Source organism: Salvia hispanica, chromosome 3 (genome assembly GCF_023119035.1).
Source record: "Salvia hispanica cultivar TCC Black 2014 chromosome 3, UniMelb_Shisp_WGS_1.0, whole genome shotgun sequence".
Lineage (NCBI taxonomy): Eukaryota > Viridiplantae > Streptophyta > Magnoliopsida > Lamiales > Lamiaceae > Salvia > Salvia hispanica.
This window is the reverse complement of record NC_062967.1, coordinates 54817149-54841269: the sequence shown is the minus strand read 5'-3', so window position 1 is coordinate 54841269 and position 24121 is coordinate 54817149. Positions and strand designations below refer to the sequence as shown.

General features: G+C 34.6%; 3 protein-coding genes across 4 annotated transcripts; 2 read left to right on the top strand and 1 right to left on the bottom strand.

Moving 5' to 3' along the window:
- Positions 1-422: 422 nt before the first annotated feature.
- LOC125212807 (polcalcin Aln g 4-like) lies at positions 423-844 on the top strand. The gene has a single exon (XM_048113066.1). The coding sequence runs from the start codon at positions 503-505 to the stop codon at positions 758-760; it is 258 nt and encodes an 85-aa protein (XP_047969023.1). The 5' UTR covers positions 423-502; the 3' UTR covers positions 761-844.
- Positions 845-934: 90 nt separating this feature from the next.
- On the bottom strand, positions 935-3451 carry LOC125212806 (probable serine/threonine-protein kinase PBL7). The gene is made up of 6 exons (XM_048113065.1): positions 2877-3451; positions 2282-2539; positions 2026-2204; positions 1861-1940; positions 1648-1795; positions 935-1349 (listed from the first exon to the last, which is right to left on the bottom strand). The coding sequence occupies exons 1-6, from the start codon at positions 3277-3279 to the stop codon at positions 1017-1019; spliced, it is 1401 nt and encodes a 466-aa protein (XP_047969022.1). The 5' UTR covers positions 3280-3451; the 3' UTR covers positions 935-1016.
- A 16847-nt stretch (positions 3452-20298) lies between these two features.
- On the top strand, positions 20299-23832 carry LOC125211440. Of its 2 annotated transcripts, none has more exons than XM_048111236.1 (9): positions 20299-20634; positions 21576-21779; positions 21884-21986; positions 22316-22395; positions 22466-22543; positions 22831-22922; positions 23127-23238; positions 23313-23441; positions 23525-23832. In XM_048111236.1, the coding sequence occupies exons 1-9, from the start codon at positions 20380-20382 to the stop codon at positions 23639-23641; spliced, it is 1170 nt and encodes a 389-aa protein (XP_047967193.1). In that variant the 5' UTR covers positions 20299-20379; the 3' UTR covers positions 23642-23832. The 2 variants fall into 2 exon arrangements, with proteins under 2 accessions (XP_047967193.1, XP_047967192.1); XM_048111235.1 differs by having other exon boundaries at positions 21510-21779.
- Positions 23833-24121: the final 289 nt, after the last annotated feature.

Sequence of the window (24121 nt, the reverse complement as noted above, 5' to 3'; positions counted from 1 at the left end):
TATATTTACTAAATGTATAGTTTTCAAAGTTGATACTTAGACAAAATTAAACCTAATCGTGGATTCTGAAAATCCATTAAATTTGTTCAACTACTTTTATCTGTATAAGTGTTTTTACCTTTTACTAAAAATAATTTGGTTTCTATCTCTCTTATGCTAAGCTTTTCTTCAATACGGTCAACACCAAAACAAAGTTATATGTAGGTGACCTGTCCACATACCATAGTGACATTACAAGTCCTAAATGGAATATATAATAATAATCCCCGATGTGACAAAATATATATGAGATACTTAAAAGAAAGATAAATAAATTTTTTGGGAGATTGAGCGGATTACGTGAATGGCCAGATACAAATATAGTAAATTCACCCCTACAAATAAGGATGACCTTATGCTCCAACACCAACAACCTCATCATATTAACCCAATGGCTTCCACATTATATTAGTGTAAAAAATAGCAAATTTTCCTAGTGAGAAAAGTTTAGCAAACTCAAGTAATGGCTGATGACGATCCACAGGATGTAGCCGACCGGGAGCGGCTCTTCAAGCATTTCGACGCCAATGGCGATGGCCAGATCTCAGCCAACGAGCTGGGCGACGCCCTCAAGACGCTCGGCTGTGTCACCCCCGATGAAGTCAAGAACATGATGGTTGAGATCGACTCCGATGGCGATGGCTTCATATCCTATGAAGAGTTCACCACATTCGCTCGCGCAAATAGGGGACTAGTCAAGGATGTCGCAAAGATATTCTAACCTTTTCATTTTCCTCTTAAATAGATTTGAATTCATTTTACTACTAGTATTTCTTAACTACCTATATAAATTGTTGTTTGGTTTGGTTTGGTTTGGCTTGTTTATTTCCTATAAATTGTAGTAGATGCTACTATATTATTTATATACGGCCAGCACAATACACGTGCTAAAGGGTCAAATTAAGCCACTTCCTATGCATTCAAGTTGGCTTTCCGTACAAAAATCAACCTAAACTGAGAAATGTGAGGCCGATGTATCACCAACGATAAAGGCTGTCTTCGTCGTCAAGCTCGACCCCGAGCATGGCCAACGCAAAATGATTCTTCATATCAGTCTTCGTTTGCAACAATTCGCGGTGAGAATCGGTCACACCACTGTTACGAAGAGTGTTGCTTCTGGTTAAGAACGTGGATTCTTTTCCCTTCAATATTGTGACAATCTTTCCCATCTCGGGCCTCCTCAACTCGTTGTTTATGCAAGCGGCCGCAGCTCGTGCCATCCGCGTGACTTGACTCATGCTCTTCGGGGTGAATCCTAGCCGTGGATCTAGCAGCTTTTCTACACCTCCTTGCTGCAGCAGGGGCTTTGCCTGTGATTCAGAAGTGGAAAAAACTAACATTATTTTCATGTGATTACCAATCATTCAAAACCATATTTTGAAGATTTGTAAGAACAACCACATGCATTGAACATCAGGATGCATGTGTTACGAAATGGTAGAGTTGTTCTGTTCACAAACAACAGACAGTCATGTGCAATCGTTGATGGATATCGATAAATTAATGAAAATGGGGGCTCGAGCTCCCTTTCGCACCAGCATGAAACATGGAGTAATCAAGATTCAACAATGCGCGAAAACAGAACAGAAGCTCAAGTCAGAGACACACCCACTGAACCAAATTCTCTTCTCCCGGCCCTCTGCTAGACTCGATCGGTTTCCTACCAGTAATGAGTTCCAAGAGCACGACGCCAAAGGCATAGACATCAGTTTTATCCGACACTTTCCCGTGCTGGAAATATTCGGGAGCCAGGTACCTAAACATCCCAACATGAAAATCAATAAACATAACATCATTCACATAAACTACAAAGATTCATACCCGAACGTTCCTTTGACAGTTTTGCATAGGAATGGTACCGAGGGCGCAGAAGTCCACGTTGCCAAGCCAAAGTCACACAACTGAGAATATCATTGAGAATAAAGTTTTAACACTAGAAACAAGAGTACACAAACTCAAGAAAACGAGGCATTTCGCCTTCCTTACTTTAGGCGTCTTCTTAGAGGAAACGAGGATGTTAGAGGGCTTTATATCCCTATGAACAACACATCTTTCCGTTCCATTATGCAAGTAGTTGATTGCCTCAGCAATCCCAACGGCCACCTTGTACCTAACCGGCCATGGAAGAGCCGGACTACCCTTCACAGTCACAGCCCTCTTCTTCTCTGTAATAGCAAACAAATGCATCTCAAATCACTGAAAACATATCGAAAGCTCGAACAAAAACTGGTTTGAACAATACCATGCAAAAATCGGTCCAAGCTTCCACCGGAGACATACTTGTACACCAAAAACAAGCCCATCTCAGCATCCATACAAAAGCCTAGCAGTGGAACAATGTGAGGGTTATGCAAAGAGCTAGCAATCATCAATTCCCGGCAAAACGCCTTCGAAGCCTCCTTATCTTCCCTATCCAACCTCTTGATCGCCACTGCAGTCCTCATGAATCCCAATCTCCCTCTAAACACACAGCTCAACGCCCCTCTCCCCAACACTCTACCTACTCAACACAAACGCATTCAATCCCAATTTCAGAATTAAATATTCGAAATGAATCATCAAATTAATTAGGGGTAAATACATAACTTATACAAAATATTTCACCTTTTATTTCATATTAATACAAAGAGTTCAAAGTTTACATAAATTATACAAAAAGTTTCATTTTAATACATTTCATCATATGTGTTTAAAGTTTAAACAACATTAACTTTTTATATATGTGATGCACAAACCATAAAACAATGATGAAATTTTTGCACCTAATATAGACAAAGAGTTAATGACATCCAGAATGTACAGAATTGAAACACGAATGAAACTTTTTGTATAATTACCTTTGGAGAAATTTCTGGTGGCGGAGAGAATATCAGCGTAGCTGAACCTAATCAGAGAATTTGCCCTTCTTCTCTCCAAAGACTCAATTCTTTTCCATTTCAAATCTTGTGATTTACACAAATTCACCATTAAAACTGTGGCAGCAGTGTTGCTTTTATTCAGAGTCATGGAATCCAGCTCAACCTGAGAGCACAAGCTGAACCTAAAAGAGGAGTGAACCGAGTGCGGCTCCTCCGCCGCGCAGCCGCCGGCATCCGCCAGTAACCACGCCTTGTTGTGATCCAGACTCTTCTCGCGGCGGGGGATAACACAACCCAAGCCGAAATCCCAGAACATCTTGTACAACAAAGACTTGAACTTCACCTCAAATTCATGATCACTACCACATAAAGCTTGAGTCATTTTTATCTTCAATCAACTTTGCTTTAAACAATTAAGTCGTCAAGATTGAAAAGGGAGATAGAAACAACAAATTATAATGTTTGGTGTTGGAAGAGACAACTACTACTATAATGCAAGAAAACTACAATATTTGGAGAAGATGCCATTAATGATTTGAGGGGCAACGATTAAAAGAATTAATTTTTTAGGTGCAATTTCAGTTTGGCGACCACCCAATTACTAGTTAGTTTGAGTTATTTCATGATGTAATCGTATTACCCCAACAACCGTGCTTGACAGAGAAGATGGCCTTGTCTTCAACTTCAAATTCATTAATTAATGTTATAACTATTTATATGTCTAATACGTGCAGCCATATTTTGGTTAATTCTCCCTCATTTTTTTTTGGTAATTATTAATTCTCCATCATTAAATACGTTATGAATTACGATAATTAAATGCAACTGACATAAAGAGTGAAAGAAAGAGAGAGAAGATACTTTTTTCTGTTATATATTTGATTTATACATAAAAAAAAAGAGAGAAGATACTTTTTGTGGTGAGAGAGAAGAAATGTTTGTGTAGAGTTCATGTCGTTTAGAATCTGGTATTGGTACAAAATTGAATACTAGATAACACAATCCGATCCAATTCCACACATCTAGCAAAGGATCCAAAAATGACAATTGGGGGTTACTATTATATTGCTATGAGTATATTCAACTTCATTTAAACTAAAAGCCATCTATTTTAAAAAACTAAAATCAGAAAGCAATATTTGAAGTTTTCCTAAACAAGATGATTGGCATTGTCTGCAAGTGAAATTTCATGGGTCATTGCGCGGTTAGCAATTTGTGTTTACAACATAGTTATGTGGGTCCTAATCTTTATTAGAGGTAAATCAGCACCATACTTCCTGAAAATTTTATAGGAGTAAAAGTCATATCTTTTCCTTAATGAAATTTTTGTTAACCGAAATTTGATAGTATAATCAATTTCAATACTGATATCATACCGTATTTTCTATATGCTGTATCAAAATTTGGTATACTATAATTTTACAACATATCGGACTTTGGTACGATATACCTCAATCCTATTATATTGTAATATAATATTATTATATTATAAATATATAATATTTATATTAATATAATATATCAGTATTTACGATATACTACTACTATCTTTGTGGTATATATTGATAACAGTATATACACGGTACACCATAACATTATACACTGTAGTTTTCGGTATATATCGAAGACAAGTGTCGGTACCAATAAATCGTCCCCACATACAATATATTTTTCGAACTTAGCAAATTAATAGTACTTGTTTTTAGTTTCTGAAGTTGACATCTAAATAAAACTAGAATTTTCGTTGGCAAAATATTCACGTATGAATCACTAAAACCTAGGTGAGTTGCGTGGGACAACATGCGATAATTGCTGTTATAGTGTTATACTCAATCCAATTCACTTCTTTTATTACGAATTGTCAAATTCAATTACATCATTTATTTTGATGTAGCTACACGAATCACATACGTATATCCACATGAAAAAATCAACATTCATACACAAAGGGACGTATTTTCTTTACGGTTAATTATCTCAAATTAACCAGCCAATAGTTTTTCTCCATATTTTACAAGCTTAATTTACTTTCATTTTGCACATAAACTTAAAAGTTTACTGAATATTGGCGTATATATAGTGCTGATTTGTTTTCTCGTTTTATATTTCATACTCGCAAGCAAGATAATCACTTTCCTTCTTTATTCGTTATTACAAAAATGATCAATTTACAAAAATTGAAACATCGTTATTTCTACTTATTATATTTTATTTGGTTCTCTCTCATTTGACAAAAAAAAAATTAATATTTACAATTTCATGCTCATAAAAGGATTATATTCGTTTTGAATGATGGGGTCCTTAGACAGAACTTTTAATTTATTTTATTATTTTATTATCGTTGTTGATAATTATATTCTAAGAAATTTGTGGGAACTTTGGTTGTTCAAACAGAACCAAAAAATTGATTAAGCCGTTGTTGAAATTATAAAAATCATATATTTATACATTTATTTAAGATAATATTTCAATGTTCTTGCCTTCCTTACTTATTCTACAAATTTATAAGATAATAAAAACACAAATACATAATAAATTTTAAATATAAGATAATAGCTATTTAAATTATACTAAAATTTAGTAAACTCTTGGTTGATCTTATAACGATTGAAATTATAATATCAAATCACACACTTAAAAAAAAACAATTATCATCCCAAAATGTTGTTTTTTTTGTGATATTTAAAAATTAACTCTTTTAATTTTTATGTGGATAAGGTTGAAGTCTTGTGAAGTGAAAATTCCAGTAATCCATAGTCAAAATGAGTCCAGCGTGGGCACATTTTGTACGAGTGGGCAGCCAGGCAATAATGTCTAAATAATTACTCACATACACTTTTTTCCATTTGATCCGTCTCATAATAATTATGACAATTCATTTTTATCATAAATAATAAGTAGGTCTCACATTTCACGAACTCACTTCACTCACATTTTATTATAAAATCAATATAAAAAAGTGGGTTCTATGTTCCACTAACTTTTTTAACTAATTTTTCTTTAGTATTTCTAAGAACTCATGCCCACAATAAGAGCAACAATTATTATAAAACGAGGAGAATAATAAAAAGTTCTAACTTACACCAAAATATAAATAAATAAATAAAATAAAATAAAACAACTACAAGGGGTCATAATTGTTGGGAAAATATGTGTGCACACGTGTCTTGTGTAATTGTTGATATGGATAGACACAGCGCATCCGTCCCTTGAATTGTCAAATCTTAATTTGTTGTTAGTTCACCTAATGACATGCACAGTTGTACAAATTACCTAATTGATGTGGAGCAAAAATAAATATCGCAACATATAGTAGTATTAAAATTAAATTTAATGAATAACATATCAAAAATTGAAAACCATTAAGGAGAATTCTACAAGTAATTACTAAACTTGGATTCAATTCTACACTTCACGTGTCACGAGCAATTTATGTGTCAATTAAACATTTTTTTTTTTTGGCAAAAGTCGTTATTGTATTAGGCTTTCTTGCTTACAAAATTCGCATGGATGTATGTGTAGGCTTAATTGGTTAAGTCATTGCGTCCCAAGCATTGTAAAAAAGGACAAGTACTACTTCCGTCGCGTCGCATAAAAATAATCTTTTTTTTATAGTCTATTCCATAAAAATAACTATTTTTTATTTTTAGCAAGTCTTTTTCTGTCTTAAGATAAACCTCATATTTTACTAACAATGCTTCGATAAATTTTTTTTATAACATCTCTCATACTTTATTAAAACCCGTATTATATTCAAAACCTCTATTTTTATAGAAAAGAAGGAGTATACAATAAATTAATTAGCAAATATCTTAACTTCCAATTATAGTTTTTGGAGTATACGATAAATTAATTAGCAAATATCTTAACTTCCAATTATAGTTTTTGATACCATCATTTGCATAACAAGAATTCCAAGTGACATTGATAGATTAAATTTCTAATGTATTGATTTCCTTTTTTTTATAAGACAACCCAAGACACAGTTCAATTTTCTTATATTATATCGCTATTTTCCATTTCAGCCACAACACATGCAATAAGACATTTGATAAACTTGTTTATAGTTTTTTCTTAGTAGATTCACGTGTTTATTGCAGAGTTTCATAGCTTGAATCCTGTTTTTGCGTCAGTTATACTCCACTTAGTTATGTTGATGATCATTTATTGAGTTTTGAAGGGAAAACAATACGATGATTACTTATTAGGAAGGATATCAATCTCTTCGCCTTCTAAAGAACATCGTGTGGGTATCTTGCACGCCTTAATCGAAGCTATGCTGAGAAAGTTATCCCATTTTTATGTGTTGGTCGGGCCGGGCCACTTCTGATGTGCGGATTTGATAGGAAAATCCCTATTTTGAAGGTTTTTGACCCCTTTTAAAAAGAGAGATATAGGGAACGAAAAATACATAACTCATCGACATACTCACATCCCAGAAGAGAGAATACAGACCTAGAGATCGACAGATAGAAGAACGGACTTCCCCAATCATTCGAAAGAGTGAAGATGGAGCTTCCAATCGAGTTTCTTTCAATCAAGGGTGTAGTTAGTTTAGTTTTTGATGTTTTTATTAAAAGTTTTTTTACATTTGTTACGAACATGTCTAGCTAAATCTTCCGTTGAATTATAAGGGGCAAATGATACACTCAGATTTTGCAGTGTTTTTAGGCTATTTTTTTGTGACATCCTTAACCCAAAATATACGTATTTTCTATAAGTATATATAGGCGTATTTATCTTAATATGCTTATAAAATTGCCAAATTGCATCTTAAACCAATTAAATGAGTTTCGTAAGGATAGTATTTACTTAATTATTAAGAGCCAATAAAATTGATATGCATAATAAGTGTAAAGTGTGTAAATATAATTATCAAAATCGGTAGTGAAATTATCAAAACTAACGTACATTATACATATAATGTAACAGCCCGCCTTCCTAGGGTACAATAAATGCGGCGACTGCTACCAAAACGGACTTAAAGAATTCAACATAGGCTAGAATTTCAACTAAAGAGTTGACCGAAAGATTTAAAGGAAACATCAGAGCATTAAAAAATCAACAACTTAACCTAGAGCTTAAATAAGAAAGAGAGAGGTATCATAAATTACGATCAAAGTCTCAAGAGTATGACATAGTTTCCAAGATGAGAACCACAAGAAAATCAAAGGCCTCTAAACCGAAAGGGAAAACAAATATCCAAAATACTAAAGTGTTTCAAAGAGGATTCAACGGAAAACGACCAAGAGAAAGTGTAGCTATGTATGAAGACACAACTACGCTTGAAGTTTCAAGACATCCATCCTAATTAGTTAACATGCTCAACACTCGCCACCGCTCGTCACCATTCAACCTGCACATAAGGAAAACACATGCAGGGCTGAGTATTTTGAAATACTCAGTGAGCTCATTGCCAAAACATTTTATAAGTTATGCCACCCTTACCAAGTGAACTCGAGTTTTAAGTAGTTATAAGAGATATATCACGAGTATCACAAAATATATTTTTCCATAGACTGGCCAGTCAAAATAACTCCCCATTTTCCTCAACAGAATCAACAATCACAATCATTCCATGGTGCGACGAAAGTGTGGCCACACTTTTCGCCCACGAGACCGGCCGACTAGCAAGGACGGCTCCCGATCCCCTCGTGTACACAGCCTGGTAGGGTTTGCGGCCCATACTCAAACCCGAATTCGTATAATCATATCCATAGCCCTATAGCCCAATGGAGCGAACTCACGAACTAGGCATCAGGCACACAATATCACAATAAAACATACATAGGCATGGCATAACAGTTAAACCACCCTTATAACACCAATCAATATTTTTGCAAGAAGTAAAAGAGTTTAAGAATAAAGCCCACCTCGACTGCTTAGATTTCAAGTAAGTTTCTCTTTTCCTTTATCTGTCTTCGCAACCGAGGTTTCACCTTTTTAAAACACATAGGCACATATCACAAATCAGATTCTTAACTCAACTCCTAATACATGCATGTCTCGACGCTCTCCCTTTTCTCATCGACTTAACTTAATATGACCAATCAAAATCATGCTCACTAAATATATAATTCATTCGCATCTCAACTCTAGATCTAACATCAACATATATCGCACATGAGTATTTTGCCAAGACACAACGCGCACACACACACCATGCATACATATTTTCCATATCCCTTTTATCCCACTTTCACTCAAATAATATGCATGAGGTTTCAAGAATACCGATTAATCGGTTAGAAAGAAGAGGAATCAAGTAGAAAGAAGTAATATAAGAATACCTTTTTGAGAAAAACGATCGGTAGAAAGTAAGTAAAGGCTTGGTTCTTCGAAAATTCTTGGATCAAACTTCAATTTCTTCTCAAAGGATGAAGGATTAATGGAGTAAAGTAGAAGAAAATTGAGGGAGAGAGTTGAGAGGGAGGGGGGACGAAAAATATGGGGGCTAGGGTTGGGGCTTCTCTTATTTATAGTGATCAACAAGATCTTTAGGTAAATAGCATAGAATATTTGGTAAGATTTTATTCTCCACAATTAAATAAAACAATATTGTAGGGAAGAAGAAATAACAAAAATAGACTCCAAGGCATAATTCCATGATATTTTCGAAAATTAGGCTAATTAATTAGCCAAGATTTTATCTTGAATATATTTTACGGAGTAGAATAAAATATCATGGAGCAAAATAAAAATAAAAATCTCCCCTTGGAAGAATGAATTAGGCGTGTATTTAGCCTTGTAAATAAGGAAGGGATTTTTAAATATCAACTAAAATAGATATGGCAAGATCTCTTGAGGTATGAAAAGATTTGGTAGAATATTTTAATTCTAGGTATGGAAGGAGATCAAATAAGGGATCAATTAAACAATAAAATAATTTCTTCCTTCCCAACATAGTGATTTTCGAAAATCACCAATTAACAAGGGGGTTTCGATTTTTCCCTCTTTAAAATAAGGAATAATTGGGTCTTGGATTTAATTTGGATAAATATCCCAAGAATTAAATTAAATCCGGAAAAATAGAATTTCCTCTTAAAAAATCAAGGGGGTCGAAAATGGCTAGTATTGATGGAAATTTTCTCTAATATCTTCACTCACCCTTAAACAATTAATTCATCTCATAATTTAATAAATCTCATGCCACATCACCTAGTCAACAAATTTGACTTTTCAAACTTCCCGGTCAAAGAACTCATACAATAAATTCATCTATCAAATAATTCACATCTCCCACGTCATCAATAATAAATTCTAGGACTCTAAAATTAGGATTTGGAAATTCGGGATGTTACATATAATAACTTAGCTAATAAAATATTCTACGTGTTTGATTGGATATAGTTGAATAAGGTGTTGGGTGCATGAAAAACAATTATGCTTGTACACAACATATTATAACTCAAGAGAATATTATAACTTAGCTAATAAAATATTCTACGTGTTTGATTGGATATAGTTGAATAAGGTGTTGGGTGCATGAAAAACAATTATGCTTGTACACAACATATTATAACTCAAGAGAATATTTTCCATGCGTTCCGTACTGTGTTTACAAAGAAAGAAGATGGGCAATGATAAAATGCAAACTTATATATTGTACAAACTCAAAATTCCTCAACACAGTTACAATACAATATCAACACAGTGTAAAATTTCAAGATTTTAATGTTAACACGGTATCAACACAATATCAACACAACATCAATCATTGACTATCGTTAAAATTCTGTTGACATTTTCCTGTTGATGTTTTTTTATGATCTATTGACATTTTTCAATGATCAATGATCAAGATCATAGTTTTGAATTTGTACAGTATTTAGAGATTTCATTTGATCACATCCTGAAAGAAGATTGGTTTATATTTTTCGGATTTTAAACATGTAGTATATAAATAAGTAACACTGGATAGTATAATTTACTGAAAATATAATTTTGATTATACATATTTTGGTAGTAAAATAGATAGACGTATCTGAAGGAGTACACGTGTTAGAAGTTTAAGGAGGACATCAAACGTACATGTGTCTTGCTAATACTCCCTCCGTCCCGTTAAAGATGATCCACTTTTCTTTTTGGTTTGTCCCAATTAAGATGACTCCTTACTTAAAATGGAAACACTCTTCTCTCTACTTTATTTCCTCTCTCTTACTTTACTCTCACCACTTCACACACAAAATAAAGTTGCATAAATTCTCGTATCGCGCAAGTAAAGGGTCATCTCCCTTGGAACAGTGGGAGTAAACTTGCTCTTGAATAAGCAAGTTTTTCAGTTTAAACCTAATTCGACATGGGTTAGGCATATATATGTGAATTCCTCCATTTCTAAAGAGCCTCCATTTTTAAAGAGGAGGGGGGGAGATTTTATTCAGGTAATTAAAAGCACGCACACATATACTTATATGTTGTGGGGGCTTGATTACGGCGATTGTCGAACACTTGGACATATCTTTCGCCGGATTGACGGAAGATGGTGGGGAGCGCTTTATCACTTATGAAGTGCTCTTCTCAGTGGGATTGTTGAAGACCGACTATTGGGGTCAAGGATTTTTCTTGCAAGTGGCGGGGGATCACTTCCCCGTTGCAATCCCGCAATTGACCAAGGTCGACGTTTGGGCAAACCAAGTCAATTGGAAGCTCGACACTCCAGCCCACCGAAGAGCCATTGAGGCCAACCCCATCAATGGGGAGTTTAGGAAGAGAAATATTCCGGCCCGTATCCCCGTCTTTGAGGCCGAGGATGACTCCACTTATGAGGCCATTGATCACTATAATGAGGAAGGGGAGCACTCGCATGCCCAAGATAGTGGAGTGCCACCGCCACCGCCGCCCCAACATCGCCAAGAAGAAGAAGAAGAAGAGGAAGTGGAGGGCCATCAGACTCGAGCAAATCGCCGCCACAGAAGGCCAAATACCAATGATGAGTTACAAGCGAACCCCTCCGCCCAACTAGGAGACATCTACTCCTACATGCAAAACGTGTCCAATGCTTGGGACACCCGTTGGGCGGAGCAACAAAGGGAGAACGCCTACAACCGCCAAGGATGGACGGCTCAAGGCGATTAGCGCACGGCGGAGCAACAATTTTGGGAGCAATAATGGGAAGACGTGCATCGCCGTCGTGAAATTGAAGAGCTCCAAAGGATGGCCGTCGAGGCTCGACAAGAGCACCAAACCATGAGTGGCAACATCGCCTATCTTATTGGCGTGTTCGACGACCTCAACGCCCATTGCCATCCTCCTCAAGAATGAAGAAGTCAAGCTCAATGACTTAAATGAGCATTTGTACCATATTATTGGATGTTTAAAACAATTTCTTTTTATGTTTTTGATAATTTTTGATTTAATTTTTACGTATTTTTGGTTTTGGTTTAATTTTGTGCTTTGAAATTTTTTTTGCAGGTTCTAACCTTTACGTGGCGACCGCCGCAAGCGCTGCGGCGGTTCGCCACCTGAACGCTGGAATTTTCTGACGATGTGTGGCAACCGCTAGACAGGCCGCGGCCGCCCGCCACCTGGGCACAGTGTCTCCAGCGCGATTGTTTGAAATTTTTTGGATTTTCGTCCCGTACAACCTCTACGCAAAATTTTTTCAAGGTATGATTTCTTTTTAATAGTTCATTCACGTCCCAACCGACTCTACAAACTTATTTTACATTTTGTTGTAAATAAGTTTGGGGAGATGAAGTGGTGGACCGTGAGTTTAGATTTTTATTTTAGGGTTTTCTTTTTGTTCTGAAGTTTTTGCTTTTATTTTTCAAAACCCCGTAGGAGATTTTTGTGTTCTAAAAAATGTTTTCTTGAATCCATGTCGTGAACTTAACATGAAGAACTTAGAAACACGCATGCTTAGTGACACACTTTAGACCGAGTTGTCAATGATATTACATTCCATCTATGTTTAAGTGTGGTTTAACGTTTTGATTGATGGTTTGGTGAAAAGGTGCATAATTAGTGAATTGTTTGTATGCCTTGAATCATGCTTTATACCTTGTGAGGATTTGAGCCTAAATTTCATTCTTGTGTGATTTATTTGCATTCGTGTATATGTTTCTAGAACTTGCTCCTAGTCTTGCCTAATTTTACATAGTGTTTAAGTTGATGTAGGAGGATGATTGGCCGTCTTTTCTAGCCTACTTATATACCTAAAATTTTCAACCCTCTCAAAATTTCAAAAATTTTCCCTTGGGAGCCAAGTTTGAGCCTTTAAGCCTTTTCTTTGGATGCCAAAATAAAAGGGGACAATTCCTTGGGTTAGTTTTTGCTATCTTGTTTTGTGAAGGAATTGGAGAGGTAAGGAGGAAAGTATAAAAAGTAGTGTGCTTAAATGTAGAAAAGTACAAGTTGTGAAATTGTGAAAAAAATCCAAGTATGTACTTGATCTTAGAAAGGATGCCTATGTAAAAGAAGAAAAAAAGAAAGAAAAGAAAATAGTTTGTGAAAGGTTGTGAAAAGAAAAATAAAAATCAAAGGATTGGAAAGTGAGTTGAAGGAGAAATAAAGTGTTGAAAGTGTCTTGAGTTTTAGAAAAGTGGAGTCACTTTAACTCTACTTGGGATATTTTATCTTTAGTCACTTTTTAGCCAAATATTCTTCACCTACCAAAGAGCCTACATTACAACCAAAGATAAAGACCTTTCGGACTTTTGAAGCTTAATCACATCTAGTAAAGGAGTGATTAGACTCTGAGCAAGCCTATGGTAAACTTTGCATGATGGATGATTTGAGTGTTTATACACATTACCTTTATACACTTTGAGAGTGAGAGAACTCTTCCCATCTTTGGAAGTTTGCCACATGTGAGTGTTTGATTTCAAGGTGTTCCACGAGTTAGTAATGAAAGTGCACTAATAAGCCTTGCTTGATTTGATTGCGTTAATACATGCTTAATCTATTCCTTCATCTTTTGAGGCATTTATGACGTCTAGTCCTTGTGCATTCCGTGTGTCTTTATTGTTTTGTTCGAGGACAAACAAAAATGTAAGTTTGGGGGAGTTGATACGCTCGGATTTTGCACTGTTTTAAGGCCATTATTTGGTCCGTTTTTAATGTCAAAGCTGCATTACATGTCCATTATTTGCATATTTTATCTATTTTGGTATGTTGACGTGTTTTGTGAGAAATGTGCATAATTGAGCCGAAAAAGGGAGTCAAAACGCAAAGTCTGGAAATCTGGAGGCGAGAGGCGAGACGGCGACCGGCGACCGCCGCGAAGTTGTACGGCGACGCCGGCGCACAGCGGTCGAGCAAGCCGCAGCGGTCCGCCTCGGAAAATTATACTTGGAAGAGAGTCTCGCCCGGCGACCGCCGAAGTCGTGCGGCGGTCCGCCGCCGGAGGAACAAAGACTCTGGACTCCAACGCGGCGACCGCCGGCCAAGGTGCGGCGGCCCACCGGAGAAAGGCGGCGAATCCGAATTGCCCTAGATCTGCTCCAAGATTTACCATATTTTGAAGATCTTTTCCTTCTACAATGAGGATTGGCTTTCCCCTATAAATAAGACCTCAAGCTTCATCAAATTAGAGAGCTTCTACTTGCAACATAAATTCCCAGAGATTAAAAGCTAGAGTACATCTTTGTGCAAGGAGTTGGAGAAGGATTTCAAGAACATCAAGAACGACAAGGATTCAACCTACGGGTTTTATTTGCTTTAGTTTTATGTTCAAATTGTCTTCCCTTCAACCTATGTGTTTAGCTTATTTCATTATGTGTAACTAAACTCATATGATTCTAGGGATGTGTTAGTAACGACTTTGGTTATACAATTTCAGTTTTCTATTTAACATCCGTTTTGTTTTTACTTTGTTTCTTCCCTAAGTAATTCTGATGCTGCATGATTGAGTGACACAATCTTGTATAATTTAATACAACTTGCTTCATAACTGTGAGAGAGTTCTAGCGAGTTAGATTCACTTAGTAGACGCTACAGTTAGCTTCCCTTAAAACGGCACTGTTAATTGAGAGTGATGACTTTTCAAGGGTCTTAGGAGCTTTTTGGAGTTACGTGTTAGGATTGACAACCCTAATCTTGTAATCAACGTTTGTATCGCATGAGCATAAGCTAGACACATAGATTGAAGGGAAGATAATTTGAACATAAAACTAAAGCAAATAAAACCCGTAGGTTGAATCCTTGCCGTTCTTGATGTTCTTGAAATCCTTCTCCAACTCCTTGCACAAAGATGTACTCTAGCTTTTAATCTCTGAGAATTTATGTTGCAATAAGAAGCTCTCTAGGATTAGGGTTGGAGGAGAAGTCTTGGAGACTCCCCTTTTGGGGGCTATGGAAGGGTTGGATTCTATGAATGAGGTTATGGGGTATATATAAGCGTGAGAAGGATTTAAATTTGGTAATAAGTTTCCTCCAAGCATTAGGAAAGATGTAATTTTTGTTTACATTTGCCGATTCTGCAACTTTGTTAACAATCTTCTTTCTTCGCTTCTCCTTATCCTTATCTGTTTGTACCCCACTGGGTAAAGCACCTTCTGTTTCCTTCATTCTCTTTGTGCCTAACATATGCAAGTTATACTCTCTCCGTCCGTGAATAGGAGTCCCAGTTGAGTTGGGTGCGGGTTTTAAGAAAAGTTTGAGTGTAATAATTTAAGTGTGTGATAGTGGAATGTGAGACCCATTTATATTATTATTTGCAATCAAAGTGGATTAAAATTAATTGCAGCTTCTAAATTAAGGGAAAAGTGGGGTCATTTTTTATACTCCCAAGATAAAATGTCTAACCGGGACTCCTAATGGCGGACGGATGAAAATGGCCAACCGGGACTCCTATTCGCGGACGGAGGGAGTATTATTTAGTTCATCAGTTAACTTATTTAGGTCATTGCAACTAAAATTTATTTTAAAACGAACCGTGGTTCTCTGTATTTGGCACCTTATCATGCTTATTTTTTGTCCGCTTTTCATCATTACAGTCATTACCACCACATGCTTGCTTCAGATTCATCATTTCTGAAGAAGGAAAAAAAAAAAAAAAAAAAAAAAAAAAAAGTGGACTATTTTAGTCAATGAATTAAATTACATGTTGTATTAAATCAATCTATAATGGCAGTTTTGGAATTTAACCTCGAAGCTTCTCAATGGGTGTAATGGTTTCCTCTATAGCCTTCAATTTCTTGTCCCCTGCATTAGCATCATCATTAATAAATACAATTTAACTACACCATGTCAATTTATTATTTCAAAACAAAAACAGCTTAGACTTCACTTTTTACCTTCCAGAACAGAATTTTTTAGGCCTTTTGCTGCATCCAATATCTCTACAGATGAACCTTTGGTTATATAAAAAGTACACAACACATTAAAAATTAGATAATGATCAAGATCTTACTTAATCATATGAATTCAATACTTCATTCATCTATGCTTTAATTTCATTTTTTTACTTTTGGCAGCAGTGATTTCAGAACTACTTACATTCTTCCTAGTTGCAGAGGAATTTTTATCTATACATAACAAACACAGAATTAATATACAACATATCATCCACAATTATAGATAATTCAATTGAAATACTCTGTTACCTCATTTATTATGATTTTCACTTTATATTACTTCATTTTTAGAGTCTGTTACTTCATTATAATGTTATATTACTTCATTTTAGTAATAAACCATATTGTATAAACATAGCATTTATATTACTTCAATACATTAAATAGGTAGTTCATAATTAGAGTCTGTTACTTCAATATAATGTTCTATTACTTCATTAGAGTCTGTAACAAGGAACATGAATGAAGTAATAAAGTGTATGAATGAAGTACTTGTCTAAGTAATTTGAGAGGATTTCCAAAGAAATCCTCGAATTCATCTTCTTTCTAGAGGAATTTTCACCTATACATAAGAATACAGAATAAATTTACAACATATCATATACTATTATAGATAGCTCACTTAGAATAAAGTGTGTGAATACATAAGACACAACTAACTTCATTATATCAATTTACTACTTCATATATAATTATATCACTTAGAATACTATGTTACTTCATTTAATGTGATTTTCACTTTATATTACTTTATTAAAGACACAACTAACTTTATTATACTTCATCAAAAAGAATATGTAGTTTATTTTAATGTGCAAACAACACATTAGTTAAAGATGTTACTTCATTATAATTTTTTATTACTTCATTTTTAGAGTCATTTACTTCATTATAATGTTTTATTACTTCATTTTAGTAATAAAACCTATTGTATAACTTATTACTTCATTAATTCAATACTTCACAACAACTAATATACAACATATCATCCACAATTATAGATAGTTCACTTTGAATACTATGTTAATTCATTAAGTACACATTAAATATCAATTCATTTTTTACCTTTTGTAGCGGGGATTTCAGTAGGTATTTGAGGAGAACTACTTGCTTTCTTCCTAGTTGGAGAGGAAGTTTTACCTATACATAACAAACACAGAATTAATATACAACATATCATCCACGATTATAGATAGTTCACTTGGAATACTCTGTTACCTCATTTAATATGATTTTTCACTTTATATTACTTCATTATCATAACTTATTACTTCATTATATGAATTCAATACTTCACAACAAATAGATTATAGTTAATAGGAAAACAGATCAGTTGCATTACCTCATCACATAAAATAAATAGTTCATTTGAATATGCAAACAATGCAGCAGTTAACTTTTATTCTAAATCTTAAACTCATACAAAACAGTAAACATATTATTTATAAACTATTACTTCATTATAATGTTTTATGACTTCATTTTAGTAATAAAACATATTGTATAAACTTATTACTTCATTATATGAATTCAATACTTCACAACAACCAGATTATAGTTAATAGGAAAATAGATCAGTTGCATTACCTCATCACACGAAATATGTATTTCATTTGAATATGCAAACAATGAAGCAGTTAATTTTAATTCTAAATCCTAAACTCATACAAAACAGTAAACATATACTTCATATTTATAGAATATTACTTCTTTAGCATGTTTTATTACTTCATTTTGGTAATAAACCTTCCTGTATAAACAGATCATTTATATTACTTCATTATCATAATTTATTACTTCATCTTATCAATTTACTACTTCATTAAAAGAATATGTAGTTTATTTTAATGTGCAAACAACACATTAGTTAAAGATGTTACTTCATTATAATTTTTTATTACTTCATTTTTAGAGTCATTTACTTCATTATAATGTTTTATTACTTCATTTTAGTAATAAAACTTATTGTATAATTTATTACTTCATTATATGAATTCAATACTTCACAACAACTAATATACAACATATCATCCACAATTATAGATAGTTCACTTGGAATACTATGTTACTTCATTAAGTACACATTAAATATCAATTCAATTTTTACCTTTTGTAGCATGGATTTCAGTAGGGATTTGAGGAGAACTACTTGAATTCTTCCTAGTTGGAGTGGAAGTTTTACCTATACATAACAAACACAGAATTAATATACAACATATCATCCACAATTGTAGATAGTTCACTTGGAATACTCTGTTACATCATTTAATATGATTTTCACTTTACAGTACTTCATTTTAGATTCTATTACTTCATTATAATGTTATATCACTTCATTTTAGTAATAAACCCTACTGTATAAACAGAGCATTTATATTAGTACATTATCATAATTTATTACTTAATCTTATCAATTTACTACTTCATTAAAAAGAATATGTAGTTCATTTTAATGTCGAAAGAACACAGCAGTTAAGTTTAATCCAAAAATCCTAAACACATTAATAAGAAACACAATATCAATATACAACATATCATCTACAATTATAGAAAGTTCACTTGGAATACTCTGTTACCTCATTATCATAATTTATTTCTTCATTTTACAAATTTAATTCCTAGGTTTTACCTTCTGGATCTGGAATTTTGTTTCCAGCATCTGCATCGAGGTTCCGAGTTGCTTGTTTGACCGTCTTTGATTTAGCCGGCTACTTGCGAGTCGATTTTTGTACTATTTTGACAAAACTCAGAATCGAAGTTAGGAATTAGATGAAGTAAATGAAATAAATTAAGAGTAAGAACTTTGAAAAGCTTCACCAGAATTTCAGCCAGAACGCAACTGGCGGCTAGAATTTTCCGTTGAAGATTTTCGAGTATCAACCATTTTGAAAATGTGGATTCGATGTAGATGCTTAATGGTACAAATGCTGAATAGATATCGTCGATTTCAGTCGTAGATGGCCGGAGATGAGCGGTGAAGATGAAGATTCGTCGTCGATTTTCAGTCGTAGGGTTTTGTGAGAGAAGTTTTGAGAGAGCAGTAGCTTACAGCGGAAGACTCAAAGCGGGAGAATAAAATTTTGGGGATTTTGTTTTTTTACCCTAATTATGAAATTACATAAATACCCCCGCGTTGAAGCAAATTGTGTATGCTAATAACCCATGATTATCTAATCTAGCCCTTGATTTTCTTGATCTTGTGGCTGTGATTTGTTCTCTAGTTATATACTTAATGGACACTTGTCTTATATCACTACTCTATAATAATATATTCATTTGATAGGATTAGGAATTATATGATTTGCCAATCAATTATAATTAAGGCCATAATCTCATTTTCCTTATTAGTCATTGAAATTAATTGACTAATTGAAATTATATTAAAAATTCAATTCTATTTAGAATTATATCGTATGTAACATATATGAGACATAAAACTTTTAGTACATTTAAGAATGAGTTACGTAAATAAATTGGAAAAAATCTAACAGAAAAAAAAATATCTCTCTCTCAGTGTCTGAGCGTGTGTTTCGTTATATAAGCGCCATCGTGTTCCGTATTGCAAATTAACAGTCTCTATTATTGCATTCTCTCATAAATAATGCAATGTGAAACTAAATGTGTATTATATTATTATAAGATTCATGTATTATTTTTTTATTACTATTCATTCTATTTATCCATTAGTAATATTTAATTTATTACTCCATCTGTCCATGAATAAAAGTCTTATTTTTTCATTTTAGTCCGTCGAAGAATAAGAATCCCGATTCACCGTTACCATAAATAGTAATAGGGTCTCAGTCTCACCTTCCACTAACTCATTCCATTCACATTTCATTTAAAGTGAGACCCCTATTCTCCCAACTTTTTTCTACTTACTTTTTTTAACATTTCTTAAAATCCGTGTCATCCATAAATTAGACTCCTAGCGGACGGAGGAAGTATTTTTTATAGTAAAAATATTACCATTCATACAACTAATGTAATTAAGACGCCTAAGTAACAAACTAGGAGAAAAATCAGTAGTATATAAAATTTCCACTGGGCTTGGCCCATATAAATATCCTTATGTCAAGCCTCTCCCCTTGAAAATCTAAACAATAAATAAATAAAAAATCTCTCTCTCATCTCTCTGTGTCTCTGTGAGTGTGAGTGTGAGTGTTAGTGTGAGTGCGTGTTTCGCCATGGAAGCACTATCGAGTTCCGGTTTGCAAATTAAGAGGTTCTCAGACAGGTCATCAGCAATTCAGACGGCTAAAATCAGCAACAAACATTGCGCTGTTTTCAAAATCTCTCCCAGCTTCAGTAAAACGCAGTCGTTGCGATGTGTTTCTCGAGTTTCTGCGGACGCCTCAGACCACGGCGAAGAAGACAGCCGCTTGGATAGCGATAACGGCGTCGTGCGTTTCGTGTCAGACCAAACTCTCTCTTTATCTGAGGTTTGAAGAAAAAAGAAGATTTGCCCCTTTACTTTCTGTTGTTTTTACTTATTTCCATGATTTTGATTTGGGTAATCTCAAACTTTTCTTCAATTTTTTTCCTTATTTTGCCCTAATAATCTTGGTTGATTTTATTTTCGTGTACCAACTCTTAATTAGCTTACACACATACAACATTAGTTCTCAGCTTTCAGTTTAGGTTTTCCTTTGAATTTACAGTCTTGATTGAATTTGTTCAGAGCTTTGGTTAAAATCTGCTCTGGGTCTTCTTCTGTGTTCATTTACATATCCTAGCTTCATTGCATATGATCGAATGGTGAATATAAAGATTAAAGCGGAATGTTAATCTGTCTCCATCCATTCATAGTCATAAAAATTTGTTTTTGTTGGGAACCTAGTCATTGGACAAATTGCATCTATTTCCTAAAATTTTAAAGTCATAATCACAATGATTAATGTCATGGCTAAAAATTACTATTTCCGTCCAAAAAAAATAGACAAAGTTGTAAATGATACGAGTTTTAATGGGCGATTGGTAAAGTAAGAGGGAGGGAAAAAGTAGTGTAAGTAGTGATAGTGGATTGTGGAGTTCACATTTAGAATGATGTGTAGGGTTAGTATTTGTTCAAAACTTTCCATATTTAGAATTTGTCTAATTTTGGTGGATATCCCAAAATGGTAAAATTAGTCTATTTTTTGTGGACGGAGGTAGTATCATACTTTCCCCAACATGATATGTATCAGTCCATAGAGTTTAGAAACTAACTGGAAATTTAACTATTCTGTGAATTTGGAGGGTTTTTTTCTTTGGCTTATTATGCTCATGCTTTTCCTACCATGTCATCATAAGTTAGACATCTTTCCTTATGATATAGTCCATGAATGGATATTTCAAACGGCTTGTTCGGCTTTGTTGTGATGGCCTCTCTCATATCCTGAAGGGTAATTCACCAGATCTCCAACAAAGTGGCTCACCGGATATAAATTTGACGACACCTCCTCTTTTGGGATCATATGGAACAAGTAGTGGGGGAGGTACAAGAGCTGGACTTTTCAGGACACCTATATCTGGAGGGGTGCAAAGTGCCACCTCTGCTCATGGCTTACCAAGACCAGCCTTAGCTGTCAGAAATTTAATGGAACAGGTAAAACTTCTTTGCCTTCTAAAATTTCAGAGTATATTCGGCAATAAAACAGCATGGCTTTTGGCATGTATATGTAACGTTGTGCTTGATCTAAATATGGGAAGGCTAGGTTTGCCCACCTGTGTACTGTGATGTCACGCATGCACCACCGCCGAGAGGGTTATCCATTTGGCTCACTCGTAGATTTTGCGCCAGATCCTATGGGACGTAAGTTTGTTATATGCTCTTATCTTTGACAGAATGTGAAGTTGGAATTCTGTAGTGTTTTGTCATGCATGTCAATCCATCTATTGTAATGTTATCGAGAAAAAACAACATATGTTTTGTAGATAGAAAGTTAATTAGTTCTTTGGCTTTGAGACTGTTTCACTGTCATTACTAATCAGGATTGGTTCGTGTGTGACAGCGGGTAGGTATTTAATTGATTATCTTTTGAAGAAAAGAATGCTGTTTTGCAACTTTTATGTATATGATATTTTTTCTTCAACCTGTCTTTCCAAAGATCTAGAGGAGACATTTTTACATTTTTCGTGCAGATCCAATATTTTCGTTCTCACCGTTGGCCATACACACTAGGAACTTGCTAGCCGATCCAAAATGCACAGTAGTTGTGCAGGTTAGTAGAGTTTAATTTATCATCATCACTTTTTATTTCTGTGGTTATGAAGAGAATAAAAATTTATCAGACTCCTGGATGGAGTGGCTTGTCAAATGCACGGGTGACAATCTTTGGCGACGTATACCCCCTCCCAGAGGACCAGCAGGTGAACTCATTCTCCAACTGAATCTGTTCCTAACTCTTGCTTAATACTGTTAATATATTGAAAAAAGCATGAATGGTGGTATTTTTTTCCCTTTAGTTTGTCAAACTCCACTTTTTGTAAAGCAAAAAAAATAGAATCTTAAAAAGGGAATGTTATTCGTTGGCTTCGATGAGGCCAACATGTATGGAATATATGATGATGGATATTGAATCTTTACTGGTTTATCATTCAGAATATAAGATTCTGCATATTCCTGAAAATGATGGTATATCTTGTTTGATTACCAGGAATGGGCTCATAAACAATACATAGAGAAACACCTGCAAGGACCTTCTCAGCAGTGGGGAAATTTCTACTATTTTCGGATGCAAAACATAAGGTTAGCTCTTATCGCTACATCTTTGTGCTCGCGGATGTCCACATCAAACTTGAAAACGACATTGATGAATAAATCCTATGTATAAAGATGTCCTATATAGATTGATGACTTTCGGTAGCCCAAAGCCATCATGTTTTTTTATTATCTAGAGCTGAGAAACTATACTTTATCAAGAGATTAAACAAAACTTACTTTACATGGCAGTGATATATATTTTATTGGAGGCTTTGGAACTGTTGCTTGGGTCGATGTTAAAGAGTATGAAGATCTTAGACCTGATCAAATTGCTGTTGATGGTGGTGAACAGAATCTAAAGGTATCTTAGCAAGCAATGTGCACGTCACTGATACCGCAATATGCATAATCTTATGACATTTCTTTTCTCCTTAGGAGCTAAATGCAATCTTCTCAAAACCCTTGAGAGAGCTTTTATCCAAAGAAGCTGAGGAGGTAGATGATGCTGCTTTTATATCGATAGACAGCAAGGGGGTTGATATCCGTGTCCGCCAAGGGGCTCAGGTGGGAGACCCTTCCTGATCTTTCATAATGCCCCTCCTATTCTGTTTCTTGATCTGCTTTTAATTTGATTCCTTCTTTTGCAGTTCAACGTTCAAAGAATCTCGTTTGAAGATGGACAGGGCGTTGAGACACTAGAGGAGGCGAAGAGAGCACTTTGGAGGCTTATGAATGGAGGCCGAATGCAAAATCTGCAAAAATGAAAACGTGATATTTTTTATCTCACAATCTCAAGTCCACCTTGAACCGTGATGGTTGATTTTTCTTTTACTTTTTCTCTTTCACAACCTTGACTGCTTTGAGATAAAAAATAAGTAGTCTTCCGAGTGTGTAAGTTCTTAGTAACTTATTTTGTACTACTATCTTATTTTCAATCGAGTTCGAATTTACAGGCTGCAGGTGAGTCTTGGATTGAAGTAATGCACTTAATTTGGAGCATATTTCATACAACGTATTTTTGTCAGAACTACATTCATATCCCAAGTTGGAAATTCTTCATAAGTAACGCGTAAATTCCATTTCAACAAAGGTGAAAACACCATTTTAGTATTCCTTCCGTCCCAAAGAAGATAACCTTTTTTTTGGGTGGTACGGAATTTTATGTAGTTTTATTATGTGTTAAGTGGATAGAATAAAGTAAGAGGGAATAAAGTGAAGATAAATATATTTCTATTTTTAGTAAT

What these genes read in the sequence shown, in the direction of transcription:
- LOC125211440 (XM_048111235.1), top strand. Translation starts at nt 20,380, where the DNA reads ATGGAAGCACTATCGAGTTCCGGTTTGCAAATTAAGAGGTTCTCAGAC. An exon ending in TCAGAAATTTAATGGAACAG is followed by an intron (nt 21,780 to 21,883) that starts GTAAAACTTCTT and finishes AAATATGGGAAG; the next exon opens with GCTAGGTTTGCCCACCTGTG. An exon ending in TTTCGGATGCAAAACATAAG is followed by an intron (nt 22,923 to 23,126) that starts GTTAGCTCTTAT and finishes TTTACATGGCAG; the next exon opens with TGATATATATTTTATTGGAG.
- LOC125212806 (XM_048113065.1), bottom strand. Translation starts at nt 3,279, where the DNA reads ATGACTCAAGCTTTATGTGGTAGTGATCATGAATTTGAGGTGAAGTTC. An exon ending in CCTCTAAGAAGACGCCTAAA is followed by an intron (nt 1,941 to 2,025) that starts GTAAGGAAGGCG and finishes TGATATTCTCAG; the next exon opens with TTGTGTGACTTTGGCTTGGC. An exon ending in AAGAGAATTTGGTTCAGTGG is followed by an intron (nt 1,350 to 1,647) that starts GTGTGTCTCTGA and finishes TCTGAATCACAG; the next exon opens with GCAAAGCCCCTGCTGCAGCA.
- LOC125212807 (XM_048113066.1), top strand. Translation starts at nt 503, where the DNA reads ATGGCTGATGACGATCCACAGGATGTAGCCGACCGGGAGCGGCTCTTC.